At 50.2% G+C, this 20,143-nt stretch overlaps 2 protein-coding genes across 14 annotated transcripts in view; one reads left to right on the top strand and one right to left on the bottom strand.

Moving 5' to 3' along the window:
• The window catches only part of LOC116958193 (large proline-rich protein bag6-like), a 54,846-nt gene extending 42,140 nt beyond the window's left edge, over positions 1-12,706 (bottom strand). For 2 of the 13 annotated variants that reach the window (XM_076056205.1, XM_076056210.1), the window contains exons 1-5: positions 7,372-7,453; positions 5,435-5,514; positions 2,401-2,518; positions 1,340-1,617; positions 581-652 (exon numbers count right to left, since the gene is read on the bottom strand). In XM_076056205.1, coding sequence (XP_075912320.1) covers positions 581-652; positions 1,340-1,617; positions 2,401-2,518; positions 5,435-5,514; positions 7,372-7,408 — 585 coding nt within the window. In that variant the 5' untranslated portion in view covers positions 7,409-7,453. Of the gene's footprint in view, positions 1-580; positions 653-1,339; positions 1,618-2,400; positions 2,519-5,434; positions 5,515-7,167; positions 7,332-7,371; positions 7,456-12,478 lie in introns of those variants that run through there. The other 11 variants (XM_076056211.1, XM_076056212.1, XM_076056207.1 and 8 more) reach the window with 8 other exon arrangements.
• The window catches only part of LOC116958194 (uncharacterized), a 342,903-nt gene that overhangs the window by 119,578 nt on the left and 203,182 nt on the right, over positions 1-20,143 (top strand). The gene's annotated exons all lie outside the window — the stretch shown is intronic.

Here is a 20,143-nt window from a genome sequence, read left to right as displayed (position 1 = left end):
GTCACGTCTCAGTGCGTGCGTGCGCGTGTGCGCGTGTGTGTACGTTGAACTTCGCGCCGACGTCGGGAGGTGCGAATGGGAAGAACAACAAACCGAACAACAGGCAGCCCTAAAGAAAGTTCTTTCAACTTAGTACGTTAGTGTAGAGTCGTTGCGGTGTACAGTAGTGTGTCGTGCATAACACAGTGTGTGGGGTGTGTAGTGCATAGTGTCGTATGGTGAACTTCTTTCGCACCGTGCGCAGCCAACTGTGGCCAATCAGAGAACTAAACTGCCTGTTGTTTCGTGTTCTATGTTGCCCTTCCCCCGCAACTCCGATTGGCGAGCCCCGGGGATCTCAGGGATCCACACTCTGGCTCGAGTCGGCTCGGACCTGACCTGACCTGACCTGACCCCAAGTCTCAACCGTGAGTCGGCTCTGACCCCGAGCCACGCCTTTTGGAAGCAACGGCGTGGCTGGAGCTCGAGCCGAGAGGTGGAGCTAGAGCGGCAGTAAGAATAGGGCCACCCCTCCCCCCCACTAACATGGCACACAAGCAAGCGTAACAGCAACGCACGTCCACTGAAACCCCTCACTCACCCCTGTGGAGGTGGTGACCCTGGCGTTCTGGCCCAGGTCGCCGAGCCCCGACAACGCGTGCTGCACCGCGTGCTGCACCACGCGGGAGACACGCCACGCACCACGCCAGAGACACGCCACGCACCGCACCACGGCGTTGGAGTCGGTCAAGCAATCCCGCAGGGCTTTTGGGGGCGGACGACAGTTGTTGTCGTTGTTGTTGTCGTGCATTGTTGTTGTTGTTGTTGTGCGCCACGTCATTTAGCATTACGCGGCACGCCGTCCCTCACAGTTACTCTGGCTGTAAACGTGTAAACGTCAACAGCCGAGAATCTCATTCTACTCCGAGCGTATTTACAGGGGGGCTCAAGACTCATTCCCGCCTCCTCCTCCTCCTCCTCCGTGTCAACGCCTCTACACGGCTACTCTCTCTCTCTGTACTGAAGAACGTGCGGTTTAAACTCCGTCGAACCACCGCTAAACATCGGAGGGATTCGCCCTCAACATCGCAGCGGGCTTCAGTTTGACATGGAAACAAATAGAGGCAGAATCTTGACAATCGCAACCCCGAATTTTTATTTCGCCCCACTAACCTACTCATCACCTACCCCACCTCGCCAAACCTCGCCAAACCTCGCCAACCTCTACCCCACATGCAGGGGGGCGAGGGAGGTGACGGAGGGAGGTGAGGAGCCTTGGCAACAGTGAACGCGAGTGTGGAGCGGCGCCCTCCCACGCGTAGCCGGCGCCACCCACCCACCCACCCTCACCTCACCTCACCTGTATCTGCTGCACGTCGCCCATGTTGGAGGGCACGTTGAAGGTGCCCATCATCATGTAGCCACCGCTCCCGTTGCGATCGGGGTGAGGCCCCGTTCCGCCCCCGCCCCCGCCCGCACCCCCCGGGCCCCCCCCTGACCCCCCCCCACCGCCGCCACGCTGGGGGCCCCCAGCGCCGGCAGCAGACGCCGAGGACTGTGCCCCTCCGGGCCCCACGGCCGGAGGGCGGGAGGGTGGAGGTGCCCGCTCCACCAGGTGGATCACCTTGCCGTGGACGTCTGCAGGGGGGTGGTGGGGGATGGGGAGAGGGGGGGGGCGGCGAGGGGGGGGGGGGTCACATTGCCAAGGTGATGCAACAAACCTGGCTGGACGCTGTGGGATACGGGTGACGTCACCATCGCCGGAGTGAATGCCGGAAAACCATGGAAGCCTTTGTAGCTCAGGTCTACCAATCAGGTACTCGACGTGGGTCGACCAATCGGGTTTGAGGACGTGGGGGTACCGGTGGAGGCGGGGGGGGGGGGGCGGCACCCGCACAGATCAAAGAGCAGTTCTAAAAGAAATTAAGTTTTCAATCGAGAGGATTTACGAAAACGAAACTAAAACTTTTTATTCCATCAGGCAAGGCCCACCGAGCGATAAAGCTCTCGTTCAGAAACGACCTGGCTGTCACAAACGATAGCTCAACAAAGCGGCCTATCACGTGGAAATGGTACAGCTGCAGCAAAATATTCTCAAGGCACGTCACAATTCTAACTGTGGAGGGAAAAACTGGGGGGGGGGGGGAGCTGGAGAAAATCCACGCCACCACGAGGAGAGAGAGGAGAGAGAGAGAGATACGTAAACTCCAAATATACAACAGGCGTCGTCGTCAGGGCCGGGATCGAACCCATGAGCTCCTGTATACCAGGCGAGGGCGTTAACATCTCTCAGCCACCCCCGTGCATAGCTCCAGTGGCTTCCCGATATCGGAAGGAGCGCGGCTGAGGGTGGCGACTTGTGGCCAACAGCCAATGGCGTACGGACGCCCGGTGATGGGGGGGGGGGGGAAGACAACCCACCATACTCCTTCAGCTTCTTGTCATCCTGCAGAACTCTGCCTTGGTAGATGAGCCTCTGTTTGTCGCTGGCAATGGCCACAGACGTCGCGATCCTCTCCTTGAACTCCTTCACCGTGATCTGCGGACGCCGGCGGGGAGGGGATGGCAAGGCAGCTCAGCCGCACGGCAACAGGTTCCCATCCGCGCGGCCGCATTCTATTTATCCATAAGAGAAGGTTTCGTTGGGTTAAATCGCATCATCAAACCCACCACCACCACCACCACCCGACACGCACAATTAGTAAGGTTGTGTAAACGCAAACGTGGCCAGAGAGTTACTAGTTCAGCACTAATCGGTGTGCGTGTGTGTGTTGGAGAGTAAACCAACACTACCAGACTTTGATTTGAAGCTTTCGTGGCTGCACGAATCCACACTCTTTGGTTCTTTCGGCAAAGTCACGTGGGTAGAAATAAAACGAAATAAATCACGACGTTTCGGACGCAACGCAAGCGCCCATCTTCAGGTGAAAATCGCGACAGCCGCGACGTCTGCTGTGAGCGGCACCATGTCTGCTGCCTTGTGAAGAGAAGCCGTTACCAGCAAGAGTTTATAGAAGTTTTTGAGAACTTATATAAACTCTTGCCGGCTCTAGCGGCACGGCGTGCGATGTGTTGACATCGCGGGCACCACGTGTATGTGGGTGCGGTACCGGCCCTAGAGGGGCTCGGTGAGCACTGACCGACAGTGCTGGATGGCACCACAACAGTCGTTCATCTTTTTGGGGGGGGGGTTGCATCTTTTCGCAAGGATTTTTTGGGGTTGGTTCGCGTAAATATAAACGTTGTGTCGTGAACCGCCACCGTTTGGCACTGCCGGTGAGTAAGGGCTTTGTGTCACGTAAACAAACGTGGCCAATTAGCGACTAGTTCAGCACCACCGCGTGTGCGATGGAGAGTAAACCCACGATGTTTACAATTTGAGTTCCGTGACGTTTCACGGGACGATTACACCAATACCAACCAGCATTATATTTCGATTTAAAGCTTTCGTGACTGCAATGATTCATCTTCTTTGGTTCTTTCGGTAAAGTCACGTAGAAATGAGAATAAAATAATGAAAATAATAACAGAATAAAATTCTCACGACGCTTCGGCCACAACACAAGGAAAGCTACTCTTACTTTTTCCATAAACTAAAGCCAACTAAACTATTTTTTTTTATTTTACCAGGTAAGGCTCAACAAGCTATGTAGCTTTTTTTCAGCAACGACCTGGCCACAAATGACAGCTCAACAAAGTGGCTTATCATGTGGAAATATATAGCAGCAGCCAAATACTCTAAAACGCATGGTGACGTCGATTCAAATGTGGAGGGGAAAAAAAACGGAGGACCCAGGGAAAAAATCCATGCGGCCACGGAGAGACACGCAAACTCCAAATATACAGCGAGGGAAAAAAAGTATTTGATCCCCTGCTGATTTTGTACGTTTGCCCACTGACAAAGAAATGATGAGTCTAATTTTAATGGTAGGTTTATTTGAACAGTGAGAGACAGAATAACAACAACAAAAATCCAGAAAAACGCATGTCAAAAATGTTATAAATTGATTTGCATTTTAATGAGGGAAATAAGTATTTGACCCCCGTCTGCAAAACATGACTTAGTACTTGGTGGCAAAGCCCTTGTTGGCAATCAGAGGTCAGACGTTTCTTGTTGTAGTTGGCCACCAGGTTTGCACACATCTCAGGAGGGATTTTGTCCCACTCCTCTTTGCAGATCTTCTAAAAGTCATTAAGGTTTCGAGGCTGACGTTTTTTTTGGGGGGGTATTTTTTTGCACACAGGAATATTTCTGCTGTTTTTTCATGGATTTTCTGTTTGCACAGTCACAGTCACTTCAAGATGCTGTTCTTGTTCGAATTTTTTGTTTGTTGTGGTTGCACCCGATTCAAGAGCCGAATGGCTCGCAGGGCTATACCAAAATAAATGAACTGAAACTGGATCGTCGCACAATCACCCAGCCCCCACTGGGTTTCCCTGGCCTAACGGCGTTACTTGATGCAGGCCGCTATCGCCGTTGCCGCCTGTTGAGCCGTGGCTGACGCTGTCACCAGGTAAGTAGTGGTAACCGCGTGTAATGCACAATACCCACTACACATTCATGAACGTGCGTTTAAGACTAAGTGGCAACTGCTATACATTTCCACGTGATGATAAGGGTTTGTGGCAAGGTCACATCTGAAAGAGAGCCATATATTGCTCAGCGTGCCTTACCTGCTAAAATTAAATTAGTTGAGAGTTTAACACTACTATCCTGGCACGATAAAAAACAACATTCTGTTCTCCTACAATGCGGCGGTTGTTGCGGCTGCGCTGCTGAAGAACACCGTGTTATGGGAAAAAAAAAAATCGCGATATAATAAATAATATAAGGGGGGGGGGGGTAAAGCACAGTCTGCGACAACACCGTGGAGATGCGTTAATGCAGGGCCTTGTGCGACGACGACGACGATGCTACGCCGGGGCGGCTGCCGTTACGACGGCTTACTCCTACCCGCAGCGCGACGTAGTTTTTGCGTTCGCTCGATCGCGTCATATCCAATGCAGGAGACGTAACACGGGCTGCACAAATACCGAGGGGATGCGTGGTGGACAGCATCCAAGCAGCACACCCTTTGGCTATTTCGGTGACGTCACGTAGGTATGACGTAAAAACAAAATTATACCTGCGCCAGTTTTACCTAAAAAGAACCCAAGGGAGAATGGATTCCCGCAGTCACGAAAGCTCCAAATAAAAATCCAGCAGCATCCCAATGCCTCGTGGCGATGACGCTACGCCGAGCCAGACGCAAGACCAATTTATTCCTACGCCGTAGTTCCGTTTCGCTCGGGACCGCGTCTTGTATCCCATTCACATCCACGTTATTAAAAAAAAAAAGCATGCGTTTCCCCAATTACATTAATCGTGTTGTACATCCACCGTCGCGTTGTGAACACAACAGGCGGCACTGTAGGAGAATGAGACCGCACGTTGTAATATAGGGGAGCGCCTTACCTCCTCGGGCACGGAAAAGGCCCGGGTCTGCGAATCGAGCGTCTTGACCGTCACGTCCAGCATGGCGCCGTCCGGAACGCCTGTCAGACAAGAGACACAGCGCGGCCACGGTCAGAGACGGAGCGTCTGTCAGACAAGAGACACAGCGCGGCCACGGTCAGAGACGGAGCGTCTCTCAGACAAGAGACACAGCACGGCCACGGTCAGAGATGGAGCGTCTCTCAGACAAGAGACACAGCGCGGCCACGGTCAGACGGAGCGTCTCTCAGACAAGAGACACAGCACACGCACGGTCAGAGACGGAGCGTCTGTCAGACACAGAAACACAGCGCACGCACGGTCAGAGACGGAGCGCCTGTCAGACACAGAAACACAGCACGGCCACGGTCAGATGGAGCGTCTCTCAGACAAGAGACACAGCACACGCACGGTCAGAGACGGAGCGTCTGTCAGACAAGAGACACAGCACACGCACGGTCAGAGACGGAGCGTCTCTCAGACAAGAGACACAGCGCGGCCACGGTCAGACGGAGCGTCTCTCAGACAAGAGACACACGCACGGTCAGAGATGGAGCGTCTGTCAGACAAGAGACAGCGCGGCCACGGTCAGACGGAGCGTGTGTCAGACAAGAGACACAGCACACGCACGGTCAGAGACGGAGCGTCTCTCAGACAAGAGACACAGCGCGGCCACGGTCAGAGACGGAGCGTCTCTCAGACAAGAGACAGCGCGGCCACGGTCAGAGACGGAGCGTCTCTCAGACAAGAGACACAGCACACGCACGGTCAGAGACGGAGCGTCTGTCAGACAAGAGACACAGCACACGCACGGTCAGAGACGGAGCGCCTGTCAGACACAGAAACACAGCACGGCCACGGTCAGATGGAGCGTCTCTCAGACAAGAGACACAGCGCGGCCACGGTCAGACGGAGCGTCTCTCAGACAAGAGACACAGCACATGCACGGTCAGAGACGGAGCGTCTCTCAGACAAGAGACACAGCGCGGCCACGGTCAGACGGAGCGTCTCTCAGACAAGAGACACAGCACACGCACGGTCAGAGACGGAGCGTCTCTCAGACAAGAGACACAGCGCGGCCACGGTCAGACGGAGCGTCTCTCAGACAAGAGACACAGCACACGCATGGTCAGAGACGGAGCGCATGTCAGACGCAGAAACACAGCGCGGCCACGGTCAGATGTCCTGATCACCCGTCAGACAAGAGACACAGCACACGCACGGTCAGAAACAGAACGCATGTCAGACAGACGGACACAGCATGACCGTGCTCAGCGTTCCCGAGCGCCTGTCAGACAGAGAGACACTGCAAGCCACCGTTAGCAACGGAGACCCCCCCCCCCCCCCAAAGGAACCGGTCAATGTCCCACGCAGACTCCAGTCAATCGGTCGGCAGCCTCGACCGCCACAACCCTTGCCACCTCCACTTTGGATGAGCCCGGGACGGTGATCACTCACTGGAGGAGTCCCTCAGCTAGTGGAGGTCAGCAAGCAGCGGTGGCATTGTACAACACGCACCGCTAATCTTTTTTTTATATATATTCGATATGTTTATTCTACCCACCGCTATGCTTAATTTTTTTAATGAAAAAAACCCTGGAAAATGGGCTGAGTCAGGCAAAGCTAGATACGTCAAATTTTTTTTAAAATTTTTTTTTTACAAATTAAAAACCTTTTTTTTTGCGAAAAGCACAGCCTGAAATTTAGGCTCTCACCGGTGCCGGCTCAAGTGCCTCCGACACAGCCAGCACGAAGCTCCTCTCGAACGAGGTCACCCTCGCACCCAGCGCTTGGACTCTAGCTCCTCAACGACGATGGCTCACGGTCAGTCTCGCCGACACGGCCATTATAACTAACTGCCCCACACGCGCCCAGAGGCGATGCACAACTCCAATCCCAACGTTTAAAGCCTAGACCACCTTGGGGATTCGGTCTCGGCATCGGCGACACGGCCATTATGAACCGCCGCCGCCACTCCACTCGCCGACACTCAAGGCACGTCCACACACCGCTGTATCATCATTAGCATTCCGTGGCAGCGGCGACGGCTCGTGCGCCAGAAGACGCCAGCGGCACGTGCCACCACGGTCCACCCGAGGCGGCATCGGCGTCGCGCGCAAACAGCGCTGGGGGGGTCTTGCCGACCGCTCAAAGCCCGGATTGAAAACTCACTTCGTGTGTGTGGTGTGTGCGCGCTAGTGAGCTCATTAAGAGAATCGTCAAGTTCAAGGCCCTGGTGCAGAGCAGAGCATGTACATGCGTACGTGTGCATGTAGAACTTCCTTCACGTCATATGTAGCCAACCGTGCCAAAATATGCGGTGCTGGGGAAAAGACAAACTAAACACAAAAAGCGCTCTTCCTTCCGATGCTGGGAAGGCACTGGAGCAATGCACTTTTTAAATAATACAGATTGAAAACGAATTTCTGTCGAACTGCTTGTTGTGGCGTTTAGTTTGTCGTCCTTCCCTCTCCCCTCCCATTGCACCTCCGATCAGCACGGTTTGCTTGGATACGTATGGTGTCAAAGAAGTTTCAATGTACACACACACACACATAGGGTGCACGCCAAACAGAACCCGCACATCTCAAGGCCACTTATCTCCCTCCCTCCTCCCACCAGCAGCAGCGTAAGATTAAAGGCACCCCCACACAAAAACCCGCTCTGCGAGCGTTACAATGGACCTCAACCCAGCCACCCCGTCACAATTTGTGAGCCTCCCACTCGTTTGCAGGAGGTAAGGGGAAGCCCATCATCCACACAGCAGCACCCCCCAGGAGGAACCATAACAACGTTGACGACTTGCCACTGCTCCCTTTACAATGAGTCTACTGCAGGAGAAGCCCCGTCAACGACCACCTAACGACTAATCACTTAACAACGGGCCTCCATAGAGCAGTGTGTGGTGTACAGTAGTGGTGTACAGTGTAGCGTACAATAATGTAGTGTGAGAATAGGTTGTTTTCCCCTTTTTTTCTGGTAACAAAAACAGCTGTGTTGAGATGTTAAAACAAACTGAAACCCTTTACAAGGAATCATGTCTGCATTAACCGCAATACTTGTGGTCAGAATGCAAACAAAAAAACACTGATAATATATTGATTGGCATTGTCTTTGAAACGAATTGGTCCACACCAGCTAAGGCTTTCTTTTGAGCCTAGTCTCAAAAACGGTGTTTGACCAGAGGACACCAAAAGGCGTACTAATAATGTGTAGTGTGTAGCGATGGCAGGCCACCATAGAGCCCAATGTGTTCGCTTACCGATCATTCCCCTGTTAACGACAGACTACTGTAGGGTACAGTAATATTAATGCATCAATTAGCCGTCTTCCTTTTAATATTACGCGTTTATGTTGTTGGCATCTTCACGTATCCATATCCATTGTTTGAATATTATAAAGTATGTTTTTGGGTGAACAAGGCGTAACTCTCAATCCTATCGGAACGAATTTAGCCTTGAACGTGTACCGAGGGCCGACTCGCCTGACCAATTACCCTCGTTAAGAGGAGGGGGTTCTACTGCATTCTGAAGCACGCCACACGGCAGAGGCAGGAGCGGCAAGCGCCTCATTAAGTGGACACGCAAGGTATGAATCGAGATTGAAAACTAATTTCTAATTTCTTTAGAACTGCTCTTCCTCCGATGAAGAAGTTCACATAAACATAACTTGACAAGTTGGAAAAACAAAATGTTGAAAATTTTCCATTTAAAGCTTTCGTGACTGCAGGGATTCGTCTTCTTGGTTCTTTCGGTAAAGTCACCACGTAGAAAGGGGGAAAAAAAACCGTAAGATAAAATTCTCACGACGTTTCGGCCACAACACAAGCAGCCGTCCTCAGGTGAAGAAACAGAACTGTCGGAAAGACAGCGCTCCAATGAACACTGCTAAGCTTGGCAGCGCCTTTTAAGCTGGGTGGGAGGAGCAGAGCGCCTTGACAAAGGAGTTTACATATCAACAGAAGAATTTAGTATTGAAGTAGCTGTGTTAATGTGAGAGATTAGCAGGATGTTAAAGTCAGACATTAGCAAGTAACATCATTCTAATCTCCTGGTTACATGCTAATTTCTGACTTTAACAAGCCGACGGAAACTAAAACGAGAAACTATATTCATTTTAACAGGTCAGGCCAACTGAGCAACAGCTCTTTTTCAGAAAAGACTTTGCCACAAATGACAGCTCAACTTAGTGGCTTCTCATCATCACGTGAAAATGCATAGCCCACCAAGCATTCTAAAACGCGTGATGTCGATTCTAAATGTGGAGGGCAAAATCGGAGGACCCGGAGAAAATCTACGCGACCACGGGGAGAGAGAGACACGCAAACTCCAAATATACAGCAGGAGTCTGGGTCGGGATCAAACCCACGACCTCCTGCATACCAGGCAAGGTAGTTAACATCTCACCACAGAGAGACACACGCAAACTCTAAATATTATACAGCAGGTATCGTCAGGATCTGGATCGAACCCACGACCTCCTGTGTACCAGGCAAGGTAGTTAACATATAACAACAGAGAGACACGCAAACTCCAAATATACAGCAGGAGTCTGGGTCGGGATCAAACCCACGACCTCCTGCATACCAGGGCAAGGTAGTTAACATCTCTCCCTGGTGGTGGCAAAGATTTTTCTCCGGGTCTTCCGGTTTTTTCCTCCCGCGTTTAGAATCGACATCGCGCGTTTGGAGTATTTTCGGGTGCTATACACTTCCAGGCGATAAGCCCACTTCGTTTTAACGTGTGGCCAAGTCGCTTTGACCACAAAAGGACTACGTAAGCTCGGTGGCACTCGCACAGCCCTTTTGCCTATCCGCTGCTGGATGAATTCCTCCTCGCGCCGTGCTCCCGATCCCGCCCGTGCGTTTGTTGCTCGGCCATACTTCGCCACGCACAGCCGGCCCGTGCGGGTTGCTCGAGGGGTGACGTCGCAAAAGACCGGTTGAGATACCACTTGCCGCGGACATCGGGCGTGCCCGGTAATCGAACTCGGGTGGCCGGGTTCATTCATCGCGCAGCGAACGAACCACCCCAGCTGCTGCACTGCCGTTCCACCCCACTGCTCCCTGTGTAACCATCATCGGCCATGATAAATCCACCGCTAGGTGAAGGCCTTAACACGTCATGTGTGCAGGCCGTCTTTCGCACCATACGTAAACCATTATCACCGGCCATGGTCAATCCACAGCTGGACGAAGGCCTCCCCAAGCCACCATCACCGGCCATGGTCAATCCACTGCTGGTCGAAGGCCTCCCCAAGCCATCGGCTACGATCCATCCACTGCTGGATGAAGGCCTCACTTCCCAAGCCGCCGCCGTAACGATTCGCGTAGTAGCAGCAGCAGCAGCAGCCCTGCTGTACACCACGAGCCGATTCAATCGCTCCATCTCCACGGTTGGACGTGCTGTAGAACACCTCTCGGAACACGGCAAGACGCACGCTTAAGCGATCTCGGCTCCGCATTTTGTCGTCGACTCTGCTCAGCAACAAGCACGCACTGTATCGCTCCGGATGACCGCTGCAAAGTATGATCTTGTGTTTTGATTATAGGTGTGCTGATCTTCAAAGGTGCATTGGAAGTTTTTGATACTCCTACTGTTATGGAGTGACACATGCTGCCAGCTATGGCTGCAAAGTTTGGTCTTACATGTTATGCGTATCGTTCATTGTAAAATTTCATTCACAGTTCCCTATGATCACTGTTACATTGTTTTTGTAGCTTTATTTTGGCGATTCCGAAAACGTTTTGGTTTAGCCATGTTCGTTTGTTGTAGTACAGAGTTAAGACTGATAACTTTAATCTAGATTGTCTTACGGTTGTTGTTATTGTTTGACCTGCATCCCACTGGGAGTTTTGCACACAGCGTTGACACGCGGTGCTTTTTCTGGAAGACTTTGCTGTGTTTTCCTGGATTTTTTTTCTGTTGTGCGTCGTCGCTTTAAGACGTTTTCTTGTTCACGTTTTTGTTTGTTGTGGTTGCACCGGATTCAAAGGCTCACAGGGCTATACCTAATACATGAAACTGAACAGACAAAGACACCCCCACACACCCCGTGTAGCCTGTAAGAGAGACAGTAGGGGGCAAGTGCTGTTAGAACAGCACCTATGAGAGCCGGCACGGCACACGAGGGGGTGGGGGTGGCCGACACCACGCTCGGCCGCCTTTGTCTCCCTCGGGACGATGTTGCGCACCACTCCAGGTACTCATTTGAGTCCGAGTCGACCTAGGGGAGGCCCAGGTGCCAGTTCAGATAGTCGTCGCTGGTGTTGCTGGCCGTGAGCGGGAGTCGCCAGATTCGTAGCGCAACCATCACCACCACCATCATCACCACCAACCATTATCACCACCACCACCAACCATCATCACCAACACCAACAACAACCATCACTATACCACCAACAACCCACACTATACCACCAACAACCCAACAACAACCATCATCACCACCAACAACAAAACAACAACCATCACCGCCACCACCAACCATCACCACCACCACCAACCATCACCACCACCACCAACCATCACCACCACCACCAACCATCACCACCAACAACAACAAAACAACAACCATCACTATACCACCAACAACCCAACAACCACCACCAACCATCACCACCACCACCAGTAACCAAACAACAGCCATCATCACCACAACCATCAACAATAACAAACATCACCACCACAACCATCAACAATAACAAACATCACCACCACCACTACAACAACAACGCCAACAGCCAAACGACAACCAACTTAACGTCACAACAGAGGCCGGCAGGCCTCGGCGCAGCGGACAAGGCCGCGAAATCTCCCGTCACGAACCGCCTCACGCTGTGGCCACAACTCGTTTAAATAAACAATCGACATCATCACCACCACACCACCAAACCGTTAAAACAACAAATCCGTGCGAGTTATCCCACCGCTTAAACTCCGCTTAACACGGCGCAGCGAGCGAGGTAGGCCACCCTCCTGAGGCCTAGCTCAGGCTTTCTCCCTCTGGCGTGAGGCCCACACTCACCCCTGCCCACACGGCCCGGCGGAACTTCTCTCTTGGGCGCAGCGAGGCGAGTTAGCTGCGCGAGACGACGACGACAATAACAAAGATGATGATGATGATGGTGTTGTTGTTGTTGACGACAACAACGACGGCTTCAAGTTGTATCCCCCCTCCCCTAACGCGTCCAGTCGGCCAATTTCTTTGGCTCGCTACTCTGAGGCGAATTTTTTTCACGTTCCCAGCCCCTTAAAAGCCCCGCCCCCCCCTCGCCCTGCCCCGCCCCCCCTCGCCCTGCCCCGCCCCCCCTCGCCCTGCCCCGCCCCCCCTCGCCCTGCCCCGCCCCCCCTCGTCCTGCCCCGCCCCCCTCGCCCCGCCCCCCCTCGCCCTGCCCCCCTCGCCCTGCCCCGCCCCCCCTCGCCCTGCCCCGCCCCCCCTCGCCCTGCCCCGCCCCCCCTCGCCCTGCCCCGCCCCCCCTCGCCCTGCCCCGCCCCCTCCCTCGCCTTGCCCCGCCCCCCCTCGCCCTGCCCCGCCCCCCTCGCCCTGCCCCGCCCCCCCTCGCCCTGCCCCGCCCCCTCTCGCCCTGCCCCGCCCCCCCTCGCCCTGCCCCGCCCCCCCTAGCCCCCGCCCCGCCCCGCCCCCCCGCGTGCCACGGATACCGTGCAGGATAAATTTTCCACCGAATTATCGTGATCTATTTGTACGGTTAATATCGAATTAAAGCTTTCCTGACCGCAGAAATGACTCATTGGTTTTTTCCGGTTAAAATCACGTATGTAGACATACAATAACAATTATATTTCTACATACGTGACGTTAACCGAACAAACCAATGAGCATTTGTACGGTTATTTTTAGTTTTCTTCACGGGAGATTATCGATTATCCCGGCGATTTCTCGGGGGGGGGGGATGGGGTGGAGGGGTAAACGCCGGAGTTTCTTGTTTTAAAAACGTCGGGACATTATTTACAATCGCTAATTTGCGCAAATTCCCTGCGTGACATTATGTTCATCGGTATTGTTGTGCGTATGTTTGTTTGGTTTTTTTTAGCGCCTCAAATATATTCATATTCTTAGTTCTTTCGGTAAAGTCACGTTGAAGGGAAACAACAAAATAATAAAATATATATAAACAATAAAAATTCTCACGACGTTTCGACCATAACACAAACGGTCGTCTTCAGGTGTGTTGGTTTGCATAAATTTAGAGAGACAATTTCAACCGAGAAGATGGATTCTATCTTAGCAATCATTGGAAAGATTTGATAAACCATTTCAGGTCTTAATTGATTGTTCACGCTTACAGTGGCTTTCAGACAGCATACATTATAAAAAAAAATTCGTCTCCCCCCTCCTCTTTTCAGAACATAGATGGACTAGTCCTAAATAAACTGCCAAATCGCTGCGCGTGGCGCTAACGTTTTTTTATAAATAAATAAATACACCGTTTAAAAATAAATTTATGCAAACCAACACACCTGAAAACGACCGTTTGTGTTATGGTCGAAACGTCGTGAGAATTTGTTATTGTTTTATATATATTTTATTATTTTATTGTTTCCCTTCAACGTGACTTTACCGAAATAACTAAGAATATGAATTACTGCAGTCACGAAAGCTTTAAATCAAAATGTAACCGCCTCAAATATGTTGACTATCAATGAAATTGGCATCGGCAAATGTGCAAATGGACACAAAATAAATATCCTACCGTTAAAAGTTACCGTGGACTCCAATCATCTCAATAAGACTGCACCACGGGGTGATGTCTGCAGTAGGACTACTATGCTCTTCTTTCCACACATTCGTGCACTTTGACTGTCGCCGGACTAACGAGGACGCCGAAAGTTACATAGTTCATAGTTTCATTTTATTTGGTATATAGCCCTGTGAGCCATTCGGCTCTTGAATCCGGTGCAACCGCAACAAACAAAAAAACACGAACAACATCTTAAAGTGACTATGTGTGACTTTGTGCAAACAGAAAGTACAGGGAAATAAATATCAAAATATTCCTGAAATAGCACCGTACACCAACGCTGTGTGGAAAAATCCCAGTGGGATGCAAGTCAAACAACAACAACAACACAACTAAGATTAAGGCCATCAGTCTAACTCCGTACTACAATAAACAAAAACATGGCCAAAAAAACTTTTCGAAATCACCAAAATAAAAGCCATAAATCCAATGTAACAGTGATCATAGGGACTGTGACCGAATTTTTAACAATAAACTACATAAATAAATTATAACACCAAAATCTAGAGCCATATTTTAGGCCACTGAATAGCAGTGGCAGCTAGGGTTGTACAACTCCTCTAGAGCAGTTTTGAGTGAAGCAACTTTTCGCCGGATCGCACCGTCTCTATATTTTCCGGTTTTTTTTTAAATATATATTAGCTGCATATACGTGCAGTGTTTTTATTGTTTCAAGTTGTATGTACGTAGTGTATACTGTACCATATGCAATATTTGACACGGAAATCCAGCGTAGCTGCCTTTGTTCGTCAAGCACGTGGTGATGCCGATGGCTGGACTGGTTCAAGCGTTTGGATAAATTTCCACACGATGAGCCACTTCGTTGAGCTATCACTTGTAATTGCTAGGTCAGGGCTTCTGAACAAGACCTAAATAGCTCGGTGGGCCTTACCTAGTAAAATACTTTAGTTGTGGACATTACCTGGCAAAGCGTCACGGTTACTCGAATGGTAAATGTAGTAGTGGGTTTACTCTACAACACACAGCCGGTTAGTGCTGTACTAGTATACACTATACTATAATTGTTAATGTTGTAGTGGGTTTACTCTACAACACACAAGCAGTTAGTACTGTACTAGAATACACAATACACTATAATTGTTCATGTAGTAGTGGGTTTACTCTCCAACACACAACCGGTTAGTTCTGTACTAGTATACACTACACTATAATTGTTAATGTTGTAGTGGGTTTACTCTACAACACACAACCGGTTAGTGCTGTACTAGTATACACTATACACTACACTATAACTGTTAATGTAGTAGTGGGTTTACTCTACAACACACAAGCAGTTAGTGCTGTACTAGTATACACAATACACTATAATTGTTCATGTAGTAGTGCGTTTACTCTCCAACACACAACCGGTTAGTGCTGAACTCATAACGAATTGACGCACGTTTGTGTTTGTGTGACACAACGTTACTAATTGGCTGTGGTGGTGGGTTAACAACACATGCGTATATATCTACGCCATCTAACCCAACCAAACCTTTATTCTTGATTTGAAGCTTTCGTGACTGCAGGAATCCATACTCTCTGGTTCTTTCGGTAAAGTCACGTAGGTAGAAAAAAATATAATAAAAGACAACACGACGTACTCTTTGGTTCTATTCGGTAAAGTCACGTAGGTAAGAAATACGTGACTTTACCGAATAGAACCAAAGAGTATGGATCCTTGCAGTCACGAAAGCTTCAAATCTAGAATAGAAAACACGACGTTTGGGTCGGAACACAAGTTCATTTACTTGCTAATTTCTCCAGCCCCACCCATCCCTGCACGCCACAAACCCTTCCCCCCTCTCCCCCGTGAACTCCTACAGCCACGATTCGACAAAACTCCTTCCCCACCCTTCCCCCCCCCCCCCCCCGTGCCTATATATAAAGCCACAACAGCAGATTATTTTCTCACCTGAAGACGGACGCTTGTGTTGCGACCGAAACGTCGTGTTTTTTTTCTATCTACGTGACTTTACCGAAAGAACCAGAGAATAGGAAAACCTTCATTGTGGAAAGATGCAACCAAAAAAAACTAGCCACTACATTGTGGAAAGGCATCTGGGTACTGACCAGCCCAACTTGTTTATCACCAAAAAGTAAAACATACAAGTTTATACAATTATACAAGTATAGTGTATTAGCGCCGACTGTGGCCCAGCAACGGCAACTGCGGTGGATGAGCAGTACACAAGCCGGTAAAGCAAATACACGGCTGTGTGTGTGTGTGTGTCGGCAGGGCGGAGGAACTGGGGCGAGGGTCATGGAAGCCCCCTTCTGGAAGCCTCTGGAACCCGCTAGGCGGTCCGACAAGGGAGGCGCGGCCAGGGCGGAGCCAGGCCGCGTCGTGTAACATAAAAGCAGCGGAGAGCGGGGAGCCCGTGGCTGCCGGCTCTGGGAAGTGGACTAGTCTCGTCGTCGTCCCCGTCGTCGCCGCCGTCTTCGCTAGCTACACGGTCAGGGTTGTGTTAAGGCGAGGCGACTTGGGAGATCGCGAGGACGGACCTGGGAACCTGAAGGCGTTAATAAAGAGGGTGCTCCTGAAAGACCTTGTCTCCTCCCGCTCCGCTGAGACGACACATTTAAGACCGAAGCAGCAGCAGCAGCAGTAGCAGGAGGATTTCTCCACAACTCTGTGGCTGTCGCCTGATGAGGCTGCTGCTTGTTGTGGTGTTTGTTGTTGTGGTTCTTGTTGTGGTGTTTGTTGTGGTTGTTGCTGTTGTAATCGCCGGCGAAAAGTCACAGTTACTCGAATTGTAAATGCTGTAGTGTGGGTTTATTCTCCAACAAAGACAAAGATCCCCCGTGTAGCCTTAATGGACTGTAGGGGCAAGTGCTGTTAGCGAGCACCTATGAAGGCCGGAACAGTACAAGAGGGGGTGGGTGGCCAGCACCACGCCCGACCGCCTTTGTCTCCCCAGTGGCGATGTTTACACACCGCACCAGGTACTCATTTGAAGCTGAGTCGACCTAGGGGAGGCCCATGACCGGTTCAGATAATCGTCACTGGTTTTGGCCGTGAGCGGGAATCGAACCCAGGTCGCCGGGTTCATAGCGCAGCGCGCTAACCGCTACACTATCGCTCCCCATCACATACACACAGACAGCGGTTAGTGCTGAACTAGTAACTAATTGGCACGTTTTGTTCACGTGACAAACCCTAACTGATTTGGCTGTGTCGGGTGGTGGTGGGATTTACAACACATTTACAATTATGTGACCGAACCCTCAACACACAAAAAAAATACTTTATCATGAAATCGTACACTTGAATCCAGATTGAGCCTGCGTCCTCGAGATCAACGTGGGCATCAGTAAAACATACACACGGTACTGGCGGTGTCAAGATCGGCTTCTGTGAAGGAGGAGGCTTGTGAGGGACGCTGCCACTGGGCAGTTGGAGGCAGTCGCTCTCGAGCAATAACAGCGGAGGGTAGTGGAGCGAACGTCACAGCAACGAGCGAAGCGCCGGGCGGATAAAACACAGCGAGTTGACACAGTACGGGGCACAGGTGGTGGTGCATTAGCCACTCATCTCAGTCCGCCAACCCATGGCACCTGCAGGATCTGTCCCGTGACCTCCTGCACCTAGCCTGGCACAGTAGGGGTCACAACTGGTGCATCTGCCAGTTATCTCAGTCAGCCAACCCAGGGCACCTGCTGGGTCTGTCCCGTGACCTCCTGCACCTAGCCTGGCACAGTAGGGGTCACAACTGGTGCATCTGCCAGTCACACAGTCAGCCAATGCATGGCACCTGCAGGGTCTGTCCTGAGACCTCCTGCACCTAGCCTAGCACAGTAGGGGGTACACAACACTTCAACGTTATCCAAATCAATTGTTGGCAAGTATGTTCTGCCACTGCCGATAGTTGTATTTGAGATAATTTAATATTTCTTTGGTGTTCCTTTAGTCTTACGCTGATGTTACGTCCCGTCTGACCAATGTAGCATCTGCCACATAAACAATTAATCCGATATACACCTTCTATTGATAATTTAGGCAATTCATCTTTAGTGCATGATACTAGATTTTTAAATTTTGTGCACTGTACCAAATCTTACTTTAATGTTTTGCTTTTGCAAAACACGGGCTGATTTGTCAATTACTCCTGAGATATATGGTATTTAATTTTTTTTAACAATCTGATCGCTTTCAGCAGTGTTGCTTTGCGTTCGTGATTTGGCATTCAGTGCTCTGTTAATTTGAGCATTATTGTGGCCATTCTGTCGTAGTGCTTCTTTAACGTGTCTAATCTTTCTCACTAGACTTTCACCATCTGACACTGTTTTTGCCCGATGTATATCGGATTAATTGTTTGTGGTAGATGCTATATTGGTCAGACGGGACGTAACATCAGCGTAAGACTAAAAAAACACCAAATAAATATTAAATTATTTCAAACACAACTGTTGGCAGTGGCAGAACATGCTTGCCAACAATTGATTTTGATAACGTTGAAGTGTTGTGTAAAACTAATTATTACTGGCAAAGACGAATTAGATAATCCATTGAAATGGAGAGAAATAGAAATAGCTTTAATCGCTCTGACAGCTACAGGCTTAGTGCGGCCTGGAAGCGTATTATTCATGAATACATATTACAATTCCTTATAGGGGAAACACTGATTACTAACGTAGTATATAATTACAATAATACACATTACAACTAAACTAATCTACAACTTATTACTAATCATAATAATCTAACCCCCCCCCCCGCGTCACCTTTAATTTCTGCACTTGAGTGGTTATAGTAATTGGGTTCAGTTATTAAAAAATACACATTACAACTAATTACTAATCTACAACTTATTACTAATCTATTATATACTTACAATAGCCCCCCCCCCACCTCAATCACTGCACCTGATTGGGTTAACTGATGATGACGTCACCGTGCTGCTGCTCTATTTAAGACCGGGAGCAAGTGGAGGGCTTCACCATTCTGGCGAATTTGCCCGATGATGCTGGATGTAATCACCAGCGAAACGTCACAGTACTCAAAACTTGTAAATGTTGTGGATTCACTCTTCAACGCACCGGTGGGCTAAAGTAGTGAACTATTTTGTCTTTTGTCAACGTGACACTTTTTTTTTACTGATTGGCCGTGTCGGGTGGTGGAGGGTTACGACACATAAATAACGCGATCTGACCCAAAAACCTTTATTATTAATAATATTTGTCGCGAAAGCCTCCAACGTGTTAAACAGGTCAAGGAGCCATTGCTTAGCGGTGAGTCCTAGGTATTATTGTATCATCTCAACTGGCATGTCGTCTACTCCTGCTGCCTTCCCGTGTTTAAGCAGGCCCATGCCGGCTTGTCACGTGCTATAAAAGAGCGATTTCGTTCTACAGCGTTTCTTCTTTAGCAACCGCTTCCCATTGCTGAGCCGTTGTTGTGCGACCCGGTTGGCGGTGACGTTTGGCACGGCTGGATGTGTGATGTTGCCACCTCCTAGCTTTCTCACGCTCGCCCGAGCGTTCATGTGTCATATTCGTGTTCACGATCATCTCTCTCCCGGCACTGTGTCGCTCTACTCCTATATTGTCTATTAGGTTATCTCCCAAAGTAATCGTGGATTCTGAGAAGGGGTCAAGGTTGGTATTATGTCTCGTAGAGAGCGTACAGCTCGGATATTGTGCTTGACCATGCCTGGGATCAGGGCGGGATTAAGGCATGGGATTTAGGGGCTGCAGCCTGGGAGCATCTGCCAGCTGGATGGCCTCCAGAGATTAAGTGAAAAGTTGTTTCACTTGTGATTGCTGCATTTTATTTGTTGTTAGCCTCGTAAAAATACATTTTATTTTTCTATAACTTTGTTTTCCTTTTGAAAATATTACTGGGGGGGCTCACAGTACCCGTAGCCCAGGGGCCTCACGGTACCTGTAGCCCAGGGGCCTCACAGTACCTGTAGCCCAGGGGCCTCACA

Source organism: Petromyzon marinus, chromosome 74, assembly GCF_048934315.1.
Source record: "Petromyzon marinus isolate PM22_M1 ecotype Great Lakes invasive population chromosome 74, UKy_Petmar_22M1.pri1.0, whole genome shotgun sequence".
NCBI classification, from domain to species: domain Eukaryota; kingdom Metazoa; phylum Chordata; class Hyperoartia; order Petromyzontiformes; family Petromyzontidae; genus Petromyzon; species Petromyzon marinus.
This window is presented reverse-complemented; position numbering and strand designations above follow the sequence as displayed.